The sequence below is a fragment of the Lissotriton vulgaris genome, chromosome 9 (assembly GCF_964263255.1).
Source record: "Lissotriton vulgaris chromosome 9, aLisVul1.2, whole genome shotgun sequence".
Lineage (NCBI taxonomy): Eukaryota > Metazoa > Chordata > Amphibia > Caudata > Salamandridae > Lissotriton > Lissotriton vulgaris.
In genome coordinates this window covers 664311805-664328335 of record NC_141697.1, presented here as the reverse complement: position 1 = coordinate 664328335, position 16531 = coordinate 664311805, and the positions used below count along the sequence as shown (strand labels likewise).

At 41.6% G+C, this 16531-nt stretch overlaps 1 protein-coding gene across 1 annotated transcript in view; it reads right to left on the bottom strand.

The window, feature by feature from the left end:
- The window catches only part of FOSB (FosB proto-oncogene, AP-1 transcription factor subunit), an 89879-nt gene that overhangs the window by 15910 nt on the left and 57438 nt on the right, over window positions 1–16531 (bottom strand). Inside the window, exons 2-3 of the mRNA XM_086936732.1 lie at window positions 14590–14886; window positions 3020–3127 (exon numbers count right to left, since the gene is read on the bottom strand). Coding sequence (XP_086792858.1) covers window positions 3020–3127; window positions 14590–14886 — 405 coding nt within the window. The remainder of the gene's footprint in view (window positions 1–3019; window positions 3128–14589; window positions 14887–16531) is intronic.

Here is a 16531-nt window from a genome sequence, read left to right as displayed (position 1 = left end):
GGTACCTTTAGCTGTGAGATCTGAACTTAAGGTTTTACTTGATCAACTAGTCAAAGTTTAAGTAATTGTGCAAACTGATTCTTCAGAATGGGTCAGTACCATCGCTGTAGTTCATAATAAAATATGGAGATATAAGGGTATGTTCAGACTTACGCACTTTGAATAAGAGTATTCTGATTGATCGTCACACTCTACCTAAAATCAGTGATTTACCGTCTAACATCAGCGGAGCCAGGTTTTCTCTTTATTAGATCTGCACTTCGCTTATCAGATTCATCTCGCTGTGAATTCCAAGCTCTTACAATATTTATCCCTCCTTTTGGAGCGTATAACTTTAAGGGTTCTGTTGATATTGCTTCTGCAGTGAGTGCTTTTCAAAAACTAATGGACTCCTTACTATCCCAAATTTCAGGTGCACAAGCCTATCAGGATGATGTCCTGATATTTTCAAGAACTGAGCTGGAACATAAACACATTTTTTTTTAAAGTGTTGGAAATTTTCAAGGATGTAGGCATCACACTTAAGATTGAAAAATGTAGATTACTCAAAATGTAGTTGGAATATTTAGGGCATAATATTTCTGAAACTGGTATACATCCCAAATGTGCTCCTCCCAAAGATAAAGATACATTGAAATCTTTTCTTGGGATGAGCGAGTATTATTAAAAAAAAAATTCAAGGGTACACTAGGATTGTGCAATCTCTTAGGAATCTGTTAAGAAACAAATGTTGCTTTCTTAGGGAAGAGGCAGTTGACCAAGCATTTACCACAGTCAAAAATGTCATACCGAATGCTCCTGCCCTTTTAGCAATTTGACCAAATACTAAATGCATTGGGACGGTTGATGCAAGTCAAATTGGTGTTGGTGCTGTACTATTGCAATGTTATGACAATAATGAACACACAGTAGCTTTTGCTTCACAATCTCCTAAAACTTCAATGTATCATTACAGCACTATTGAGAAGCATTAGCCTTCTCTTGGCCTATTGAAAAGTTCCCAACTTATCTCTGGGATATGAGTTTTGTTCTTTTGACTGATAATAAACTGTTAATTCACTTACTTAATGGAAATTACAATTTCAGAATGGATTGTATTCCTGGTAACAGAAACTCTAGAGCCGATTTTGATCCATGATTTCAATTCAGGTAGTTGACTCCACTGAGGAATGTGAAGAAGTCAAATCAGTAGTAGCAACCTTAGATGAACTCATTTCTCACGAAGAATGATTGGCCGCCATTTCGAAGATAATATTTTATCCTTGGTTACGGAATTTGTTCAAAAAGGCTGCCAGAAGGAAAGATCTCTGTATGCCCCCTCAGACCATTCTCAAGAGTGACTTGTGGGTTATCTATTGTTGATGGTCTGCTTTTTCGGAATTATGTTACTATTACCCCAGCTGCCATAAGAGCCAAACTATTCCAGGCTTCTCATCAAGGTCATTTGGAGGTTGGGGCAAAAGCTAAGTATTTGAAACAATACGTTTGGTGGCTCTCTCATGATTCCCAGAAGGCTAACTGGATATCTTCCTGCAGTACGTGTCTGCTATAAGACAAACATTGGCTTACTCACAACACTCCATTACATGTAGTCCTTTACCCTGAAGAAGCTTGGTCAAACGTAGCCTTAGATTTTGCAGGACCATTTCATATTATCGCCAGACAAAAGATTCCTAATAGTTCTTGTGGATTATTTTTCAAAATGGATATATTTTTTTTCCCGGTAGTAAATACCATGTCTGTAGTAAAGTTTTAAGCAAAGTTTTTGAAAACGAAGGTTATTGGTAATGGCACACACTATATTTCTTCACACATGAAAGAATTTGTACAAAAACAACACATCCGACATCTCAAGGTGGTTTTATACTCACCAACTTCTAATGGTCTGGTAGAGCGAGTCAATACGTCTTCAAAAGAAGGTGTAAAGTCTGCATTTGCAAGTGAGGTGCCGTGGAAAGTTCTTAAAACAAAAAGTATGAGCTTTCCACAAAACCTCACATTCTATCACTGGCATTTCCTTTTTTTTACTGCTAAGGAAAAGGCAACACAAATCAGATGCATGTCCAGATTGGGTAAAGTACACAATGCCCAAAATTAAAGTTTGTCATTGCCGCATTGCCAAATTGGTAAATCAAAGAGTGGATGTTGCACAGAGAAAACACAAAAATATTATGATGCCACTCATGGTGTAAAAAGTGTGGAATTCAGGGAGAATGACTGGGTTCTACTCATGGAACCTAATAGGGTTAAAAAAGGGGAACCCATGTATTCTAAACCAGTTCAGTTTCAGAAGATTTCAAAAGGTGCAGCCTTGTTGAAATGTAAAGGTTGGTGGAGCAAAAAAGCCTTAGTTAGATTGACTCTTGAGCAAGTAGTTGATATTGGTAAGCACAAATGTCAAGAGCCTGACAATTGGCTTCTTTTAGAAGATAGTATTTCCTCTCCTGACAGGTATCAGCCACAAGCTTCTTCTTCTAATACAACTTTAGACATCACTGAAGGAGTTATTGCAAATTTGACAAAGGAATGGTTTTTCAGATGTTACTAATGATCTAGTTAACTTTTCTTCCACTGGGCTTGGCACCAATGCTCAGATACAGTGTAGAAGATTAAATATTTCCATGTCTATTAAGTAGAAGCACTTTTTTATGCATTACACTTTTATTTTGTTCTTCTCTCTGTAAGGGGTAGATGATGTAGCGTAGATCACAAGCGTTTTGCTTATGAAATGACTGGGTGATCACAATAGTGATCACGAGCAATGTTTATATTTGTAAATGCATGTCTTGAATTGAGCGCATGCCCCGCATTCTTTCTCCATGGTATCCACAACAGAGATTTCATACACAGTTTGGATTTCCTGGAAATCCGACCTGGGGGAAATGGGCGCCTGCTATCTACACAATATACTTCACCCGTAAAGAACATTTTGCCGGCTCTTGGTGTTACTTACACCCATGAAAACTTGTTACCATAAAAATGGACGAACTAGATAAACCAAATCCAGAAAGGCACTCACTGTTTGCAGCCGGTCTGTCAACTCCTTTCGTCGGTTTCGACACTTAGCAGCTGCCATCTTGTTCCTCTCCCGGCGAAGCCTTCTCTTTTCTTCCTCCTCTGGCGTTAGCTACAAGAAAGCAGCAGCTAGTTATTAGGAGTTGTAGGATTTGTTTTAATGAAGAAGATTAGTGGTAAGTGTGGTGAAATAATACGATTTATAGTATATGTTTTTGTTTAGTACGTTATTGCATGAGCTTATAAACTATTATTTTGTTGGAAATGGCCATTTTTGCAGGTTTAACCCAAACGTTTTGCCTTTCTCCTCCTTGTTTGCTTAACTCTTTTTGTTGGCCTTAGGACTCTGAGCACTTTACCACTGCTAACCAGTGCTACAGTGCATGTGCTTCTCACCTAAACATAGTGACATTGGTGTATATCGGATTGGCATATTTAGTTTACTTATAAGTTCCTTGCAAAATGGTATACCAAATACCCAGGACCTAAAATCTAAATGCTACTAGTGGGCTTGCAGCGCCGCTTGTGCCACCCACACAAGTAGCCTTTCAAACATGTCTCAGGCCTGCCATTGCAAGGCCTGTGTGTGCAGTTTACTGCCACTTTAACTTGGCATTTAAGACCACTTGCCAAGCATTAAACTCTCATTTTATTGGACATAGGCCACCCCTAAGGGCAGGGTGTTTTGCAAGTAGAACGTAGGACATGTAGATTTAGGTTTTACATGTCCTGGTAGTGACAAACAGCTACATTCATTTGTCGCTACAGCGAGACCTACCCCTCTCGTAGGATAGCATTGGGAATTCCTTCATTTTTAAGCATTATTTCCTGATCAGAGAGGAGTAGCTTTTTGATATTTCATATGTTTGGAATGGTATTGACAAATCCTACTTACTGGTGAGGTTAGATTAAAATTTAATATTTTAGAAATGGCATTTTTAGAAAGTAAACATTTCTCGGCTCTTAACTCTGCTCTGTGTGCCTGCAGCCTGCCACCAATACACATCTGGGCTGTGTGATGATTACACTTTGTGTATTTCCTCTAGACAGCCACAAACACAGGAAGCGTTACACGAAACAGGGTTAAACCCACTAAAGTCGGAAGGACCTGGGTAATTATGTAGTACAAAGGAAGGGGTTCCCAGACAAAGAACAGGTAATTCAAAAGTGATTTAAATGAAAAAAATATATACAATTATTTCAAGAAACAAAATTACTAGATGCAAAAGAGTTTAATTCAAATTTGCACATGTTACCTTGCATTGGTTAGAACACATCATAATATTTCAGCAAACTTTTTTTGTATATGTGCCCACATACACAACGGGGAAGGGAGTGAAGTGAGGGAAAGTGTCAAGGATAAAGTAGGATGGGGGGATAGTCTGAATCACTCAGTGACGAATATTGTTCACAATTCAAAGACTAAGTACATGTGGTTCCTTGTGACAAGGGCCACAATATATAAGGCTCATAAAGAGTCCTGACAGAGCCAATGTAGACAGCCTAACTCGCCTTCAGCCGCTAAAGTCTAGCTTGGGGTAGGAGTTGGTGATAGTTGTGTGGTCTACGTTTCGACCCAAAAAATATGTAGGATGGTAGTCCTTACAAAGCGGGTCTTCTTCAGGACGACGTAGTTGTGGGTGGGCGACCTCCTAAGGGCAATTAAAAAGAAATCAATTAACACACAACCATCCTGTTGCTTAATACAAGGAAGGCGGATTTGTAGAGATGTATCAGTTAAAAAACGCGTTGTCAATTTACAAATGACACTAAACACATGGTTCTAATATTGCAGGGAATTGCAATCCAGATATATAAATTCAAGTATTGGCTCACCTATCGCGGAGGGCGAGAGGGACAGAGTAACCAGGGGGTGATGATATCTCCCGGACCTCGTGATAGGGTTTCTGCATAAAAATTGCAAGGAAAGGCATTGTTATCTATTGATCTGTCAGACAGACACCACCATTGTCATCTTGTTACATAGACGCCATTGGATTGCCCAGAAGGGCTTCACCAGACTCCAGGTTACAGGATGAATACCAGAATCTCAGTTCCCTGGATATCCTAGCCCCCCCCCCCCAACTACTGTATCATTAGACTTGACAGGCCTAAAAAGACAGGCGGGGGAATTGCCTGTATCTACAGAAGCAACCTCTCAGTTACTAAAGCGTCCGCCCCCTCTCTTACTTCCTGTGAATACTTCTGCCTTGATGTCATCAGCGAAAGCAAACCGGTCTGCTCACTTCACATCATATACCACCCACCTGGGGACAACCTCTCCTTCTGCCAACAACTCATGGACACAATATCATCCAATTCAGGACGGCAAAACACCCACATTTTTCTTGGCGACTGCAATCTTCATTGGAATGACAGCAGCGACAAAGTGGTAAATAGCCTCAAAAGCTTCCTCAATGCCCTTGATCTCACCCAAATATGTAACAGCCCGACCCATGTGAAAGGCTCTATCCTCGACCTTATCATCTCCAAAGAAGACACTATTCAACTGGAGTCAATCCAACCTTGTGACTGGTCAGATCATATTGTCTCCTTCCTTATCAAAGAAAAAGTCAAATTTAACGCAGTGCAACCCGCCAAGCCCAAAGTCTGGAAAAGGGACATGAAGAAACTCAACCCAAACTCCTTACCGCCTAACAGCTGCAATCTCCTACTTCCCCCGTCCGGCGCTTCGGACGTTCAACACCTGACTGACCATTATCTAAATGCTATGTCCACAATAATCAATGAGGCTGCACCCTTGCAACTGAAAAGAGTCTCGTCCAGGATCTCCAACGCCTGGTATGATGGGAGCCTCAATGAAGATAGACGGGCCATGCGACTGGCAGAGCGCACTTGGAGGTCAGCCCCCTCTGCACTGCACCTAAAAAGCCTGAAGAAACAGAGAAACGCCTACTTCAGAAAAATAAAACGCTCAAAAAGAGATTTCTTCAGCCTCCAGCTCGCCCAAGCAAAAAACCGCCCAAGGAAACTGTTTGAGTTAATCAGAACACAATCCAAATAACAACCCCAGACAATCAGCACCATGAGCATCACACCTTCCTGTGAAGACTTCTCTGCTTTCTTTAACCAAAAAACTGACAACATAAGAAGCGATCTCCTCAATGACGCAATCCTTTACTCCAACCCCCAACTCACAGCAGCGCCTGGACCAAAGAACAACGCTACATGGTCATCCTTTGGCACCTACTCCGAAGAAGAAATTGGCAGATTGCTCAGCACCCTGAAACCTTCCAATCACCTCACTGACCCCCTTCCTGCAAACGCGGTAAAAGATTTTACCCCTCTGCTCCTCCCACTCAGGACTAAAATCATCAATAGCTCTCTTCAACAAGGATCCATCCCTGACGCCCTCAAAGTCGGACAAGTCACACCTCTACTAAAAAAACCAACTGCAGACCCCACTGATCTAAACAACTACCGCCCTATTACAAATATTCCCACCCTCGCTAAACTGTTGGAAAAATGCGTCCAGCTACAACTGACTAAACACATAGACAAGTTTGATCTCCTCAATGCTCATCAGTCAGGCTTCCGTGCAGGGCACAGTACCGAAACAGCCATGACTCACATTGTGGACGACGCCCTCCAAATCCTAGACCAAAATGATACCTGCCTCCTCATACTTCTGGATCTCTCCTCAGCATTCGACACAGTTAAACACGAGAACTTACTCGAACTGCTAAACACAAGAATGGGCATATCAGGGACTGTTCTCAAGTGGTTCACCTCCTTTCTACATAACCGCTCACAAAGATTCAAAAGCAACAACCTGATGTCCTCTCCGGTACCTGTATCGCTAGGCGTCCCCCAAGGATCCTCCCTCTCCCCAACACTGTTCAACCTAGTTATGGAACCGCTCACTACTCTGTTACAGACATCCAACGTTTACTTTCACATGTATGCCGACGACACACAACTCTATCTCAAAATACAATCCCCCAAGGACATCGTGCTACTGAACACCACGATGAGAAACACCCAATCCTGGCTTGCAGAGAATCACCTCAAACTCAATGCTCTGAAGACTGAGTTCCTCCTAATCTCACCTCCTACAAAAATCTCTACGGCTCAAGCATGGCTTAAGCACTTAACGGCTTTAAATGTACAACCTACCGTCGTAGACTCAGCAAAATCCTTAGGCATAACACTTGACGCCAATCTCAACATGCAGCAGCACATCAGCAAGGCAACCAAAGGAGCGAACTTCCAAATCAATACCTTGAGAAAACTTAAAGCCTTCCTTCCAGCCAAAGACTTCCAAACTGCAGTACAAGCTATAGTCATACCGCACATAGAATACGGAAGCACCGCCCTCTGCGGGCTCCCCCTAACTACAACGGCACCCCTAAGAGCGTCCCTTAACGCTGCAGCAAGACTCATCACTGGCTCAAAAAAACACTCGCATATTTCCCCTGACTTTAAATCCCTGAACTGGCTACCTTTTGAAGCCAGAATACATCGGAAAATCGCCTGCATGACTCACAAGGCTGTACACATGAACTCACCCGCCTACCTCACTCAAAAGCTGACTATCTCGGGTGGCTCTAGAACTACTAGAAGCACAAACAATCCTTTGCTGAAACCTCGAAGATTCAGGAAGGAAAAAACCTATAAACGGTCCTTCTCAGGAATGGCACCCAGGATCTGGAACTCACTCCCTCTCCTCCAACAAACTGTTTAAGAAAGAAGTAAAAGCGATCCTCATGGCTAAATACACATGATCTATTATCCTGTAGCGCTCATAAATCCGCTCCGTAATACCTGCCTGACCCCTTGGTCTACCGGTACTACTTGTATCATGACTTATTTGATTGTATATGTTCCCTCTTTGTATTTTGATGTATTGTTAATGCACCTGTCTGACCTTGCACACTGTACCTACACCTCCTCAACCATCCCTATTTTTTGTACTACTGATGCACCTCAACCTTCCCTACTTTTGTACTACTGATGCACCTGTGTGACTTTACATCCTGCACGCATCTACCTCAACTATGCCCACCTTGATGTTATCTCCAAAAAACACTTGTAGCACGCTTAAACAAGTATATGCTTATTTTTGTACTTTTATATTATTGCCGCAACTGTTTGACTATGCACCCTGTACTACCTCACCTATTATCTACCTCCGGTTTTTTGACCTACTTATGTAACTATGCACCTTGTACCTAACTACCTCAACTATTACATGCTATTACTCTATACCCTACCTTGTAAAGCGCTCTGATATCTGCAAAGATCTTGTTTGCGCTATATAAAACTTTCAAAATAAAAATAAATAAATATGATACAAGTGCACCAATTTCACATTCCACCCACCTGGGGCTCAAAAACTGACGTACCTTACGGACACTTGTGGGTTATTTAGAAGCACATATAATTCATGTGGCAAGGACCTGAGGGCCGTCTCTCTGCAACCAATTATAAGGCATACATTAGGTACACCCATCTCTAGTTCAACACTAAAAGGTATATTACACTCCTAGAGTACATTCAGCCAAAGACGGCTTTTAAAGAAGTCTCTCCCCAAAGATTAAAAAAAGAGCATACCTCACAAACGCTTCTATAATATCTGGAAGCGCGTATATTCCTTATATAGTATAGACCTGAATGTTGTCTCTCTGCAATCAATAGGGAGGCATATATTAGGTTTACCGGTCCCTAGTTCTACATTAAAACATAATGCATTTCATTTGTAAGGACCATACCTTGAGACCCTAAGTTACTTGGTATTATCGACTCGTTGGGGGTGGAAAGAAACGCCTGTGTAAGGGAGACAAAATCAGAAAAATGGTTCTATCTTTGCAGGACATTTGAGCACATTTATGTGTGCCTCGTTGTGAACAAAATTCTAAACATACCTCTGAACACAAAGGGGGTCTGGAGGCGTCTCTCCCAAAAATTATTTATTAGTCCAGAACTCTTCTGCCTATAGATAGGGAGGAGGGCATTTAAGTATGGAAACCGTATGGAAACTAGTTTACACTCAAAATGTACGTTTTTTTTTAAAAAATGGAGCTTACCTCAACATCTATACTGTAGCGGTGGAGTGGGTCGTATTTAATCAGTAACCACTATCATCTGCGCGTTTTGTTGATTATATTTGTGCAGCCAAACGTGGTCCGCTCTATATCAAAACACCCGGAGCCTTAGGACTTACTGGTTGGATGGAGGGAAAATGGAGGACAGTTGGTATAGAGGCCGTATTAAAACAAATATACTTCAGACGGCACGTTTATAACAAACGTCGGGCTTACCTCAAGGGCTATGTTATGACGGCATAGTAGAGCGTATTGGTCCAGCAGAACCCTTCTGTAAAGAAACGGAAACACCGAAGGGTTTAATGTATATTCGGTCTCAATGTGCCACGTTGTCTTGTAGTACCCTAAAACGAAGGGCAGGGTATAGTCGAAGCGCTTACCATCACCGCTGGGACATAAGCCGGGTAATTTTTAGCAAACGAACACCGCTCTGGTCACCGTCCAATTCCAAGGGCTGTGTAAACTTCCTGGTTGGAAGGGAAGGGTGGAGCCTAACACCGGGGCGCGATGGAGGTAGTAGAAAGACTACTCCTCCCGGGCTCGCCCGGGTAATGTTTATCGATTCAGTATCCACCAATTTTTTGAAAAATCACCTAATGCGGAAAGGTTTTTTTGGGGCTTAATTTTAGATTTTGAAGAAATTAATAAAGTGATTTTTATGTGGTCTGGATAGAATCCACAAAATAATATACAGAAGCATGACTTCTCTACTCCCATAGGGACAGTTCTAAAAAAGTTCACTAATTGGTGCACGCATATTATGGGCAAATAGTGGCTCAGAGCTTATTCTGAGCACATGGCAAATAATGGATCTCTGCACATGGAGCTGTATTAATTCATGTTGAAGGCCCATAGTAACGGATAATTGTTCAAACAATTATTCGGACACACATTATAAAATATTACCATTCCAACGTGGCACATTGAGACCGAATACACATTAAACCCTTCGGTGTTTCCGTTTCTTTACAGAAGGGTTCTGCTGGACCAATACGCTCTACTATGCCGTCATAACATAGCCCTTGAGGTAAGCCCGACCTTTGTTATAAACGTGCCGTCTGAAGTATATTTGTTTTAATACGGCCTCTATACCAACTGCCCTCCATTTTCCCTCCATCCAACCAGTAAGTCCTAAGGCTCCGGGTGTTTTGATATAGAGCGGACCACGTTTGGCTGCACAAATATAATCAACAAAACGCGCAGAAGATAGTGGTTACTGATTAAATATGACCCACTCCACCGCTACAGTATAGATGTTGAGGTAAGCTCCATTTTTTTAAAAAAACGTACATTTTGAGTGTAAACTAGTTTCCATACGGTTTCCATACTTAAATGCCCTCCTCCCTATCTATAGGCAGAAGAGTTCTGGACTAACAAATAATTTTTGGGAGAGACGCCTCCAGACCCCCCTTTGTGTTCAGAGGTATGTTTAGAATTTTGTTCACAACGAGGCACACATAAATGTGCTCAAATGTCCTGCAAAGATAGAACCATTTTTCTTATTTTGTCTCCCTTACACAGGCATTTCTTTCCACCCCCAACGAGTCGATAATACCAAGTAACTTAGGGTCTCAAGGTATGGTCCTTACAAATGAAATGCATTATGTTTTAATGTTGAACTAGGGACCGGTAAACCTAATATATGCCTCCCTATTGGTTGCAGAGAGACAACAATCAGGTCTATACTATATAAGGAATATACGCGCTTCCAGATATTATAGAAGCGTTTGTGAGGTATGCTCTTTTTTGAATCTTTGGGGAGAGACTTCTTTAAAAGCCGTCTTTGGCTGAATGTACTCTAGGAGTGTAATATACCTTTTAGTGTTGAACTAGAGATGGGTGTACCTAATGTATGCCTTATAATTGGTTGCAGAGAGACAGCCCTCAGGTCCTTGCCACATATGAATTATACGTGCTTCTAAATAACCCACAAGTGCCCGTAAGGTACATCAGTTTTTGAGCCCCAGGTGGGTGGAATGTGAAATTGGTGCACTTGTATCATATACATTTGAACTGAGATTCTGGTATTTATCCTGTAACCTGGAGTCTGGTGAAGCCCTTCTGGGCAATCCAATGGCGTCTATGTAACAAGATGACAATGGTGGTGTCTGTCTGTCAGATCAATAGATAACAATGCCTTTCCTTGCAATTTTTATGCAGAAACCCTATCACGAGGTCCGGGAGATTTCATCACCCCCTGGTTACTTTTTCCCTCTCGCCCTCCGCGATAGGTGAGCCAATACTTGAATTTATATATCTGGATTGCAATTCCCTGCAATATTAGAACCATGCGTTTAGTGTCATTTGTAAATTGACAACGCGTTTTTTAACTGATACATCTCTACAAATCCGCCTTCCTTGTATTAAGTAACAGGATGGTTGTGTGATAATTGATTTCTTTTTAATTGCCCTTAGGAGGTCGCCCACCCACAACTATTTCGTCCTGAAGAAGACCTGCTTTGTAAGGACTACCATCCTACATATTTTTTGGGTCGAAACGTAGACCACACAACTATCACCAACTCCTACCCCAAGCTAGACTTTAGTGGCTGAAGGCGAGTTAGGCTGTCTACATTGGCTCTGTCAGGACTCTTTATGAGCCTTATATATTGTGGCCCTTGTCACAAGGAACCACATGTACTTAGTCTTTGAATTGTGAACAATATTTGTCACTGAGTGATTCAGACTATCCCCCCATCCTACTTTATCCTTGACACTTTCCCTCACTTCAATCCCTTCCCCGTTGTGTATGTGGGCACATATACAAAAAAAGTTTGCTGAAGTATTATGATGTGTTCTAACCAATGCAAGGTAACATGTGCAAATTTGAATTAAACTCTTTTGCATCTAGTAATTTTGTTTCTTGAAATAATTGTATATATTTTTTTCATTTAAATCACTTTTGAATTACCTGTTTTGTCTGGGACCCCCTTCCTTTGTACTACAAACACAGGAAGGGCTGGGCTGGGGCAGAAAGGGGGAGATGTAGCTAACACTTAAATCTGAATATGCTGTGTCCTTTCCTCACACCGAGGGCTGATTGCCCCCAAAAATAGCCTACAGTAAGGATTGAAAGGGATTCTTGTGCACTTCCAATTACTCTTTTGAAGTCACCCCACATCAAAGGTACTTTTGGGTATAAGTACTGGGTCTCCGACCCCCATACATTCAGACACCTCATTGGAACTGTAACCAGACACTACTGGTTCTACATCTGCACATTGCTTGAAGGACTGCTGTCTTTTCATGAGGGACTGCCACTTTACCAACTGCTCTGCTGTGTCGTCCTGCTACTTGCTGAGCTGCAGAAGTGACTGCAACTTTGTGACCTGCCTTGCTGTGGTAGGCTGCAACGTTTGTGCTTTGCTGAACTACAAGAGTTCTCTAAGGGCTTGCTGGCTTGTCCCCTGTTCAGGAGGTCTCAGGATCATAAAATACCTCACACCCTCCCACTGCCGTGGGATTCTGTTACTGGCTAGTCGAGTGAATGGGTTTTGACACGGATCCCCTTGTGAGCCGATCGCCACCTTGATCTTAGCACAAAGACCTACAAAATGGGACCAGCGCTTCCTCTTTGCTGAGGTCTCATCGCTCCGCTTTTCTACAACCTGTGTTGCCTATGAGGCTCAAGTTGTTCCAGCTGTTTGTGTGCATATCTAAGTCATGGCCACACTCCCAGCGGCTGCAGTGCCTTCAAGCGTGGCTCTACTGCGACATGTTGTCCAGGGGACCATCAGTGTGTCCAAGGGCACGAGGTTCACCAGCCATCGACGCGCACGCTGTTGAGACCCAGATCAGCAGATGACATGGGCCCCGTTCACAAGGCCAGCTGACAATTCAATTGAGAGGTACTGTACAGATGAGTTGGAACCCTAAGGTTCCTGGCACAGACCGGTACATTCGTGGGAGGTTCACCTTTTGTTGAATTTCCCCAGTCCAGAGGGGCCTGTAAAACAATTACCTTCTGGTTCCATGTGGCACACTGCTTTGCCCTGCCAGGGCAAGGACCACTCCTGATTAACCAAACAATCGAGGTTTACCCTAATGACTGCAAAACGTGTACTCTTTAGTAATGGGATTACAGTGGGAATTTAATGTAATACCTTGAAAAGTATACATTTATTTTTATAGTTTTGGACTTGTTTTGTTTATAATACAATAACCTATTTATATAACCTGTGTGGAGTCTTTTTGTGGTGTATTAATTCTATTACTGTGTGTGTGTTGCACAAATACTTTACAAATTGTCTCTTTAGATAAGCCTCACTGCTCGGTGCCAAGCTACCGAAGGGTGAGCACAGGTAATCTTAGTTGTGTATCTAGATTTCCGTGACTAGAATTGATTCTGCCTGGCCGGGGGGATACTTTAGCCAACCATAATCCCCATTTCTAAAAGTATGAATACAGCATGTGTCTTTACTTAGTATATTTTATGGAGTAAATGTTAAGTTAGTTTGAGTTATGGGTAGGTGCTCTTAGTATGATTTATGGCACATGTCTTCATTTAGTGTAAACCATTATAAAGGCTTTTAGTTTGTCTGAGTTATTGTATTTTTACTGCGCATAAAATGTAGTCTTTGTTTTTTAACACCTATTAACACACAAATGGAAATTGAGTTTTGAGGCAAACACTGCACCACTGCAGTTTTTCTCCAGATAAATTTCACCAGATCAGACCTGCCGATATTTACAAGGCAAAAAATGCCTAGGAAAGAATTCTGTGGTGAGCACCAAAATGTATGTATGTCCCATTTTTGCGTAAAACTCGGAAAAGGCAATGATTATCACACCCAATAAATTCTGAACAGCGTGTAATTTAGTGCATCGAGGCAGTACGAGCGATGCTCTGTGTCTGTTGGTGGTAATTGTGATATGTATTTAAGTAGCATGAGCCATGGTATGTGTATTATTTAATATTAGTTTTGTTATGTGTCTTTGGCTTGTAAACATTTACATTTTTACCTTCAGTTAGAATGTGTTATGATTAGGGTCCTTAGCTAATACAATAGATGGGATATATATATTTATTTAGAACAGTTTGTAAAATAGGTTTTTAGTTAGTATCAGTTATGGCAAATGTCTATCACTTGCATCATATGTTGCATGTGTTTTCACTAAGCATTATCTGTGGAGTGCGTCTCAAGCTGGCATAAGTTGAGCTGTATATCTTTAGTGTAAGTTGTGTTATATGTCTTTGCATTGTATCAGTTGGTGCACATATTTAGTTGCTATGATAAGTGCAGTAGGTATTAGGAGATCTGGTGTATGTATACTACTGTACAGGTCTGGATATGCCCACTAGGGTCAAATAAGCGGTTACGTGTATCTTCAATAAATACCGGATGGGCTCCGATTTGTGCTTCTAGGTTGTAATAGTTGTGGGATTTGTACGCTCATGTGAGAAGCTAAGAGATTCATGGTGTTAAAGGAAGCCATAGAGATCAATGTTTTAAGATGCAGTTTTTATCATCATAGCTTTGTGCCACTTCTTATTGTTTGTTTCACTTACTGCTTCCTCGCGTTGTCTCTTAGACCGAGTCCGAGTAGGCTTGCTGGATGTTGAGGTCTCAGCAGATGTGGTTTCTGCTGAGCCAGGGTAAGTGCTCATCCCTGGGGTGGAATAGCTTGTCCCTGGGAGATCGTACAGGTCAATAGTAGGCTGTGGTTGAGATAGTGGTTTCCCCTGAGACTGTGCCATGGAAGAAATCAGGGTTGGTTGAACAAGCCACTGCAAATCCTGGCTTGTGGTTATAGCAGTTACCGTTGGCACAAAGGATCCTGGCATGTCACTAAGACCAGAGCACTCCTGAAATTCACAAAAATGCCATCACAAACGTCTTTTGAAGCTTTAATATTATGAGATTTTAAAAACCATTCTATAGCACCGCAAAAAAAACAATGTTAATATTAGCCAACTCATGGAAACAATATACACACACACAATACAAAAGTACTCTAATGTCTTGAAATATGTTTTCAATTGTTGCCAATGTTTATCGATTTATAAAGGATTTTGTATCTCTGGTGGTGTCACAACCTAAGAAGGATTATGAAGCCGTTTTAGTCAGACTTAACATTTTCCACTACAGCATTCCTGTATGGTACTCTTCAAGCTTTATGAAATCACTATTTTTGTGGAAAAAATTCACCTGCTAAAACTTCGGTGTTCACTCACCTACAGAGCAGTGTATCAAGAAGATAAGGAATTGGTATACCAGTGGAAAATTTGACTCAATGTAATGTTTGCATTGGGACAACCAATAAGGATGCATTAATAATTGTGTAATACTCCAAGGACCTCTCAGTCACAATATACAAATGCTATACAACATGTTCAGCATAAGCAGACCAATTCACAATAGCTCTACTGTCTACTCTATTTTGGTATACTTAGGCATATGGATTTATATTGAGGAGGAAGACTCAGCTTTAAAGCTCCACTCCACAACTGCAGATATGTGTTCCTCACAACAGCTATGTACGGAAAAGGGCATACACTGGCCGTCTCCAAATCATAACTCCATCAATTTAGAATCTGCCACACTAATTATGTGGTAAGGTTAAAGCTTCCATCAGAAGAATAAAACTACTACCCATTACCAAATGCTCAGATGCATCAACCAATACATCTTTATTAATACCCGTTAGACCTGGCACCGTGGGCGTGGGTCTCCCTTCTATTTTTTCGCTGTTGCCTCCTATGTTTTGCTGGTCTAGATGCTTTGGGCACTTTGCCACTGCTGTTCAGTGCCAAAGTATAAGTGCTCCCTATTGTAAATAGTTGTAATGGATTAGTGACTCCATGATTGACTTATTTGATTTACTTGTCAGACCCTAGTACAGTGTACTAGGAGTGCCCAGGGCCTGTAAATCAAATGCTGCTGGTGAGCTTGCAGCACTGATTGTGCCACCCACAGAATCAGCATGTTAAATATGTCTCAGGCCTGCCATTGCAGAGCATGTGTGTAGACTGGTACTGCCATGTTGACTTGGCAAGTGGACACACTTGCCAGGTACCCTAAACCTTCCCTTTTCTACATGTTAGTCACCCCTAAGGTAGGCTCAAGGTACCCCTATGTGCAGGGTGCATTGTATGTGAAAGGTAGGACATGCCCTGGTGTGTGTGGCATGTCCTGATAGTTAATTACAGCCAATTTCGTTTTTCACTATGCAAGGCTACCTGTTCCCATAGGCCAGAATGGGCAGTTTGTTTATAACATTTTATAATCCTAACTCACCCAGGGAACAAGGTAGAATAACAAGTTTAGTATGCCTAAACTCAGAATGTTAAAATTCATCTTTTAGTTTGGGTGATTTTTACATTCTGTGTTTGAAAATACCACTTTTAGAAAGTAGGTATTTTCTTGCCTAACCATCCAGTATGCCTCTGCTAGGTTTGTGTATTACATGTCTGGTTTGTGAGTGACATGGAGCTGGAGAGGGCTTTGGCT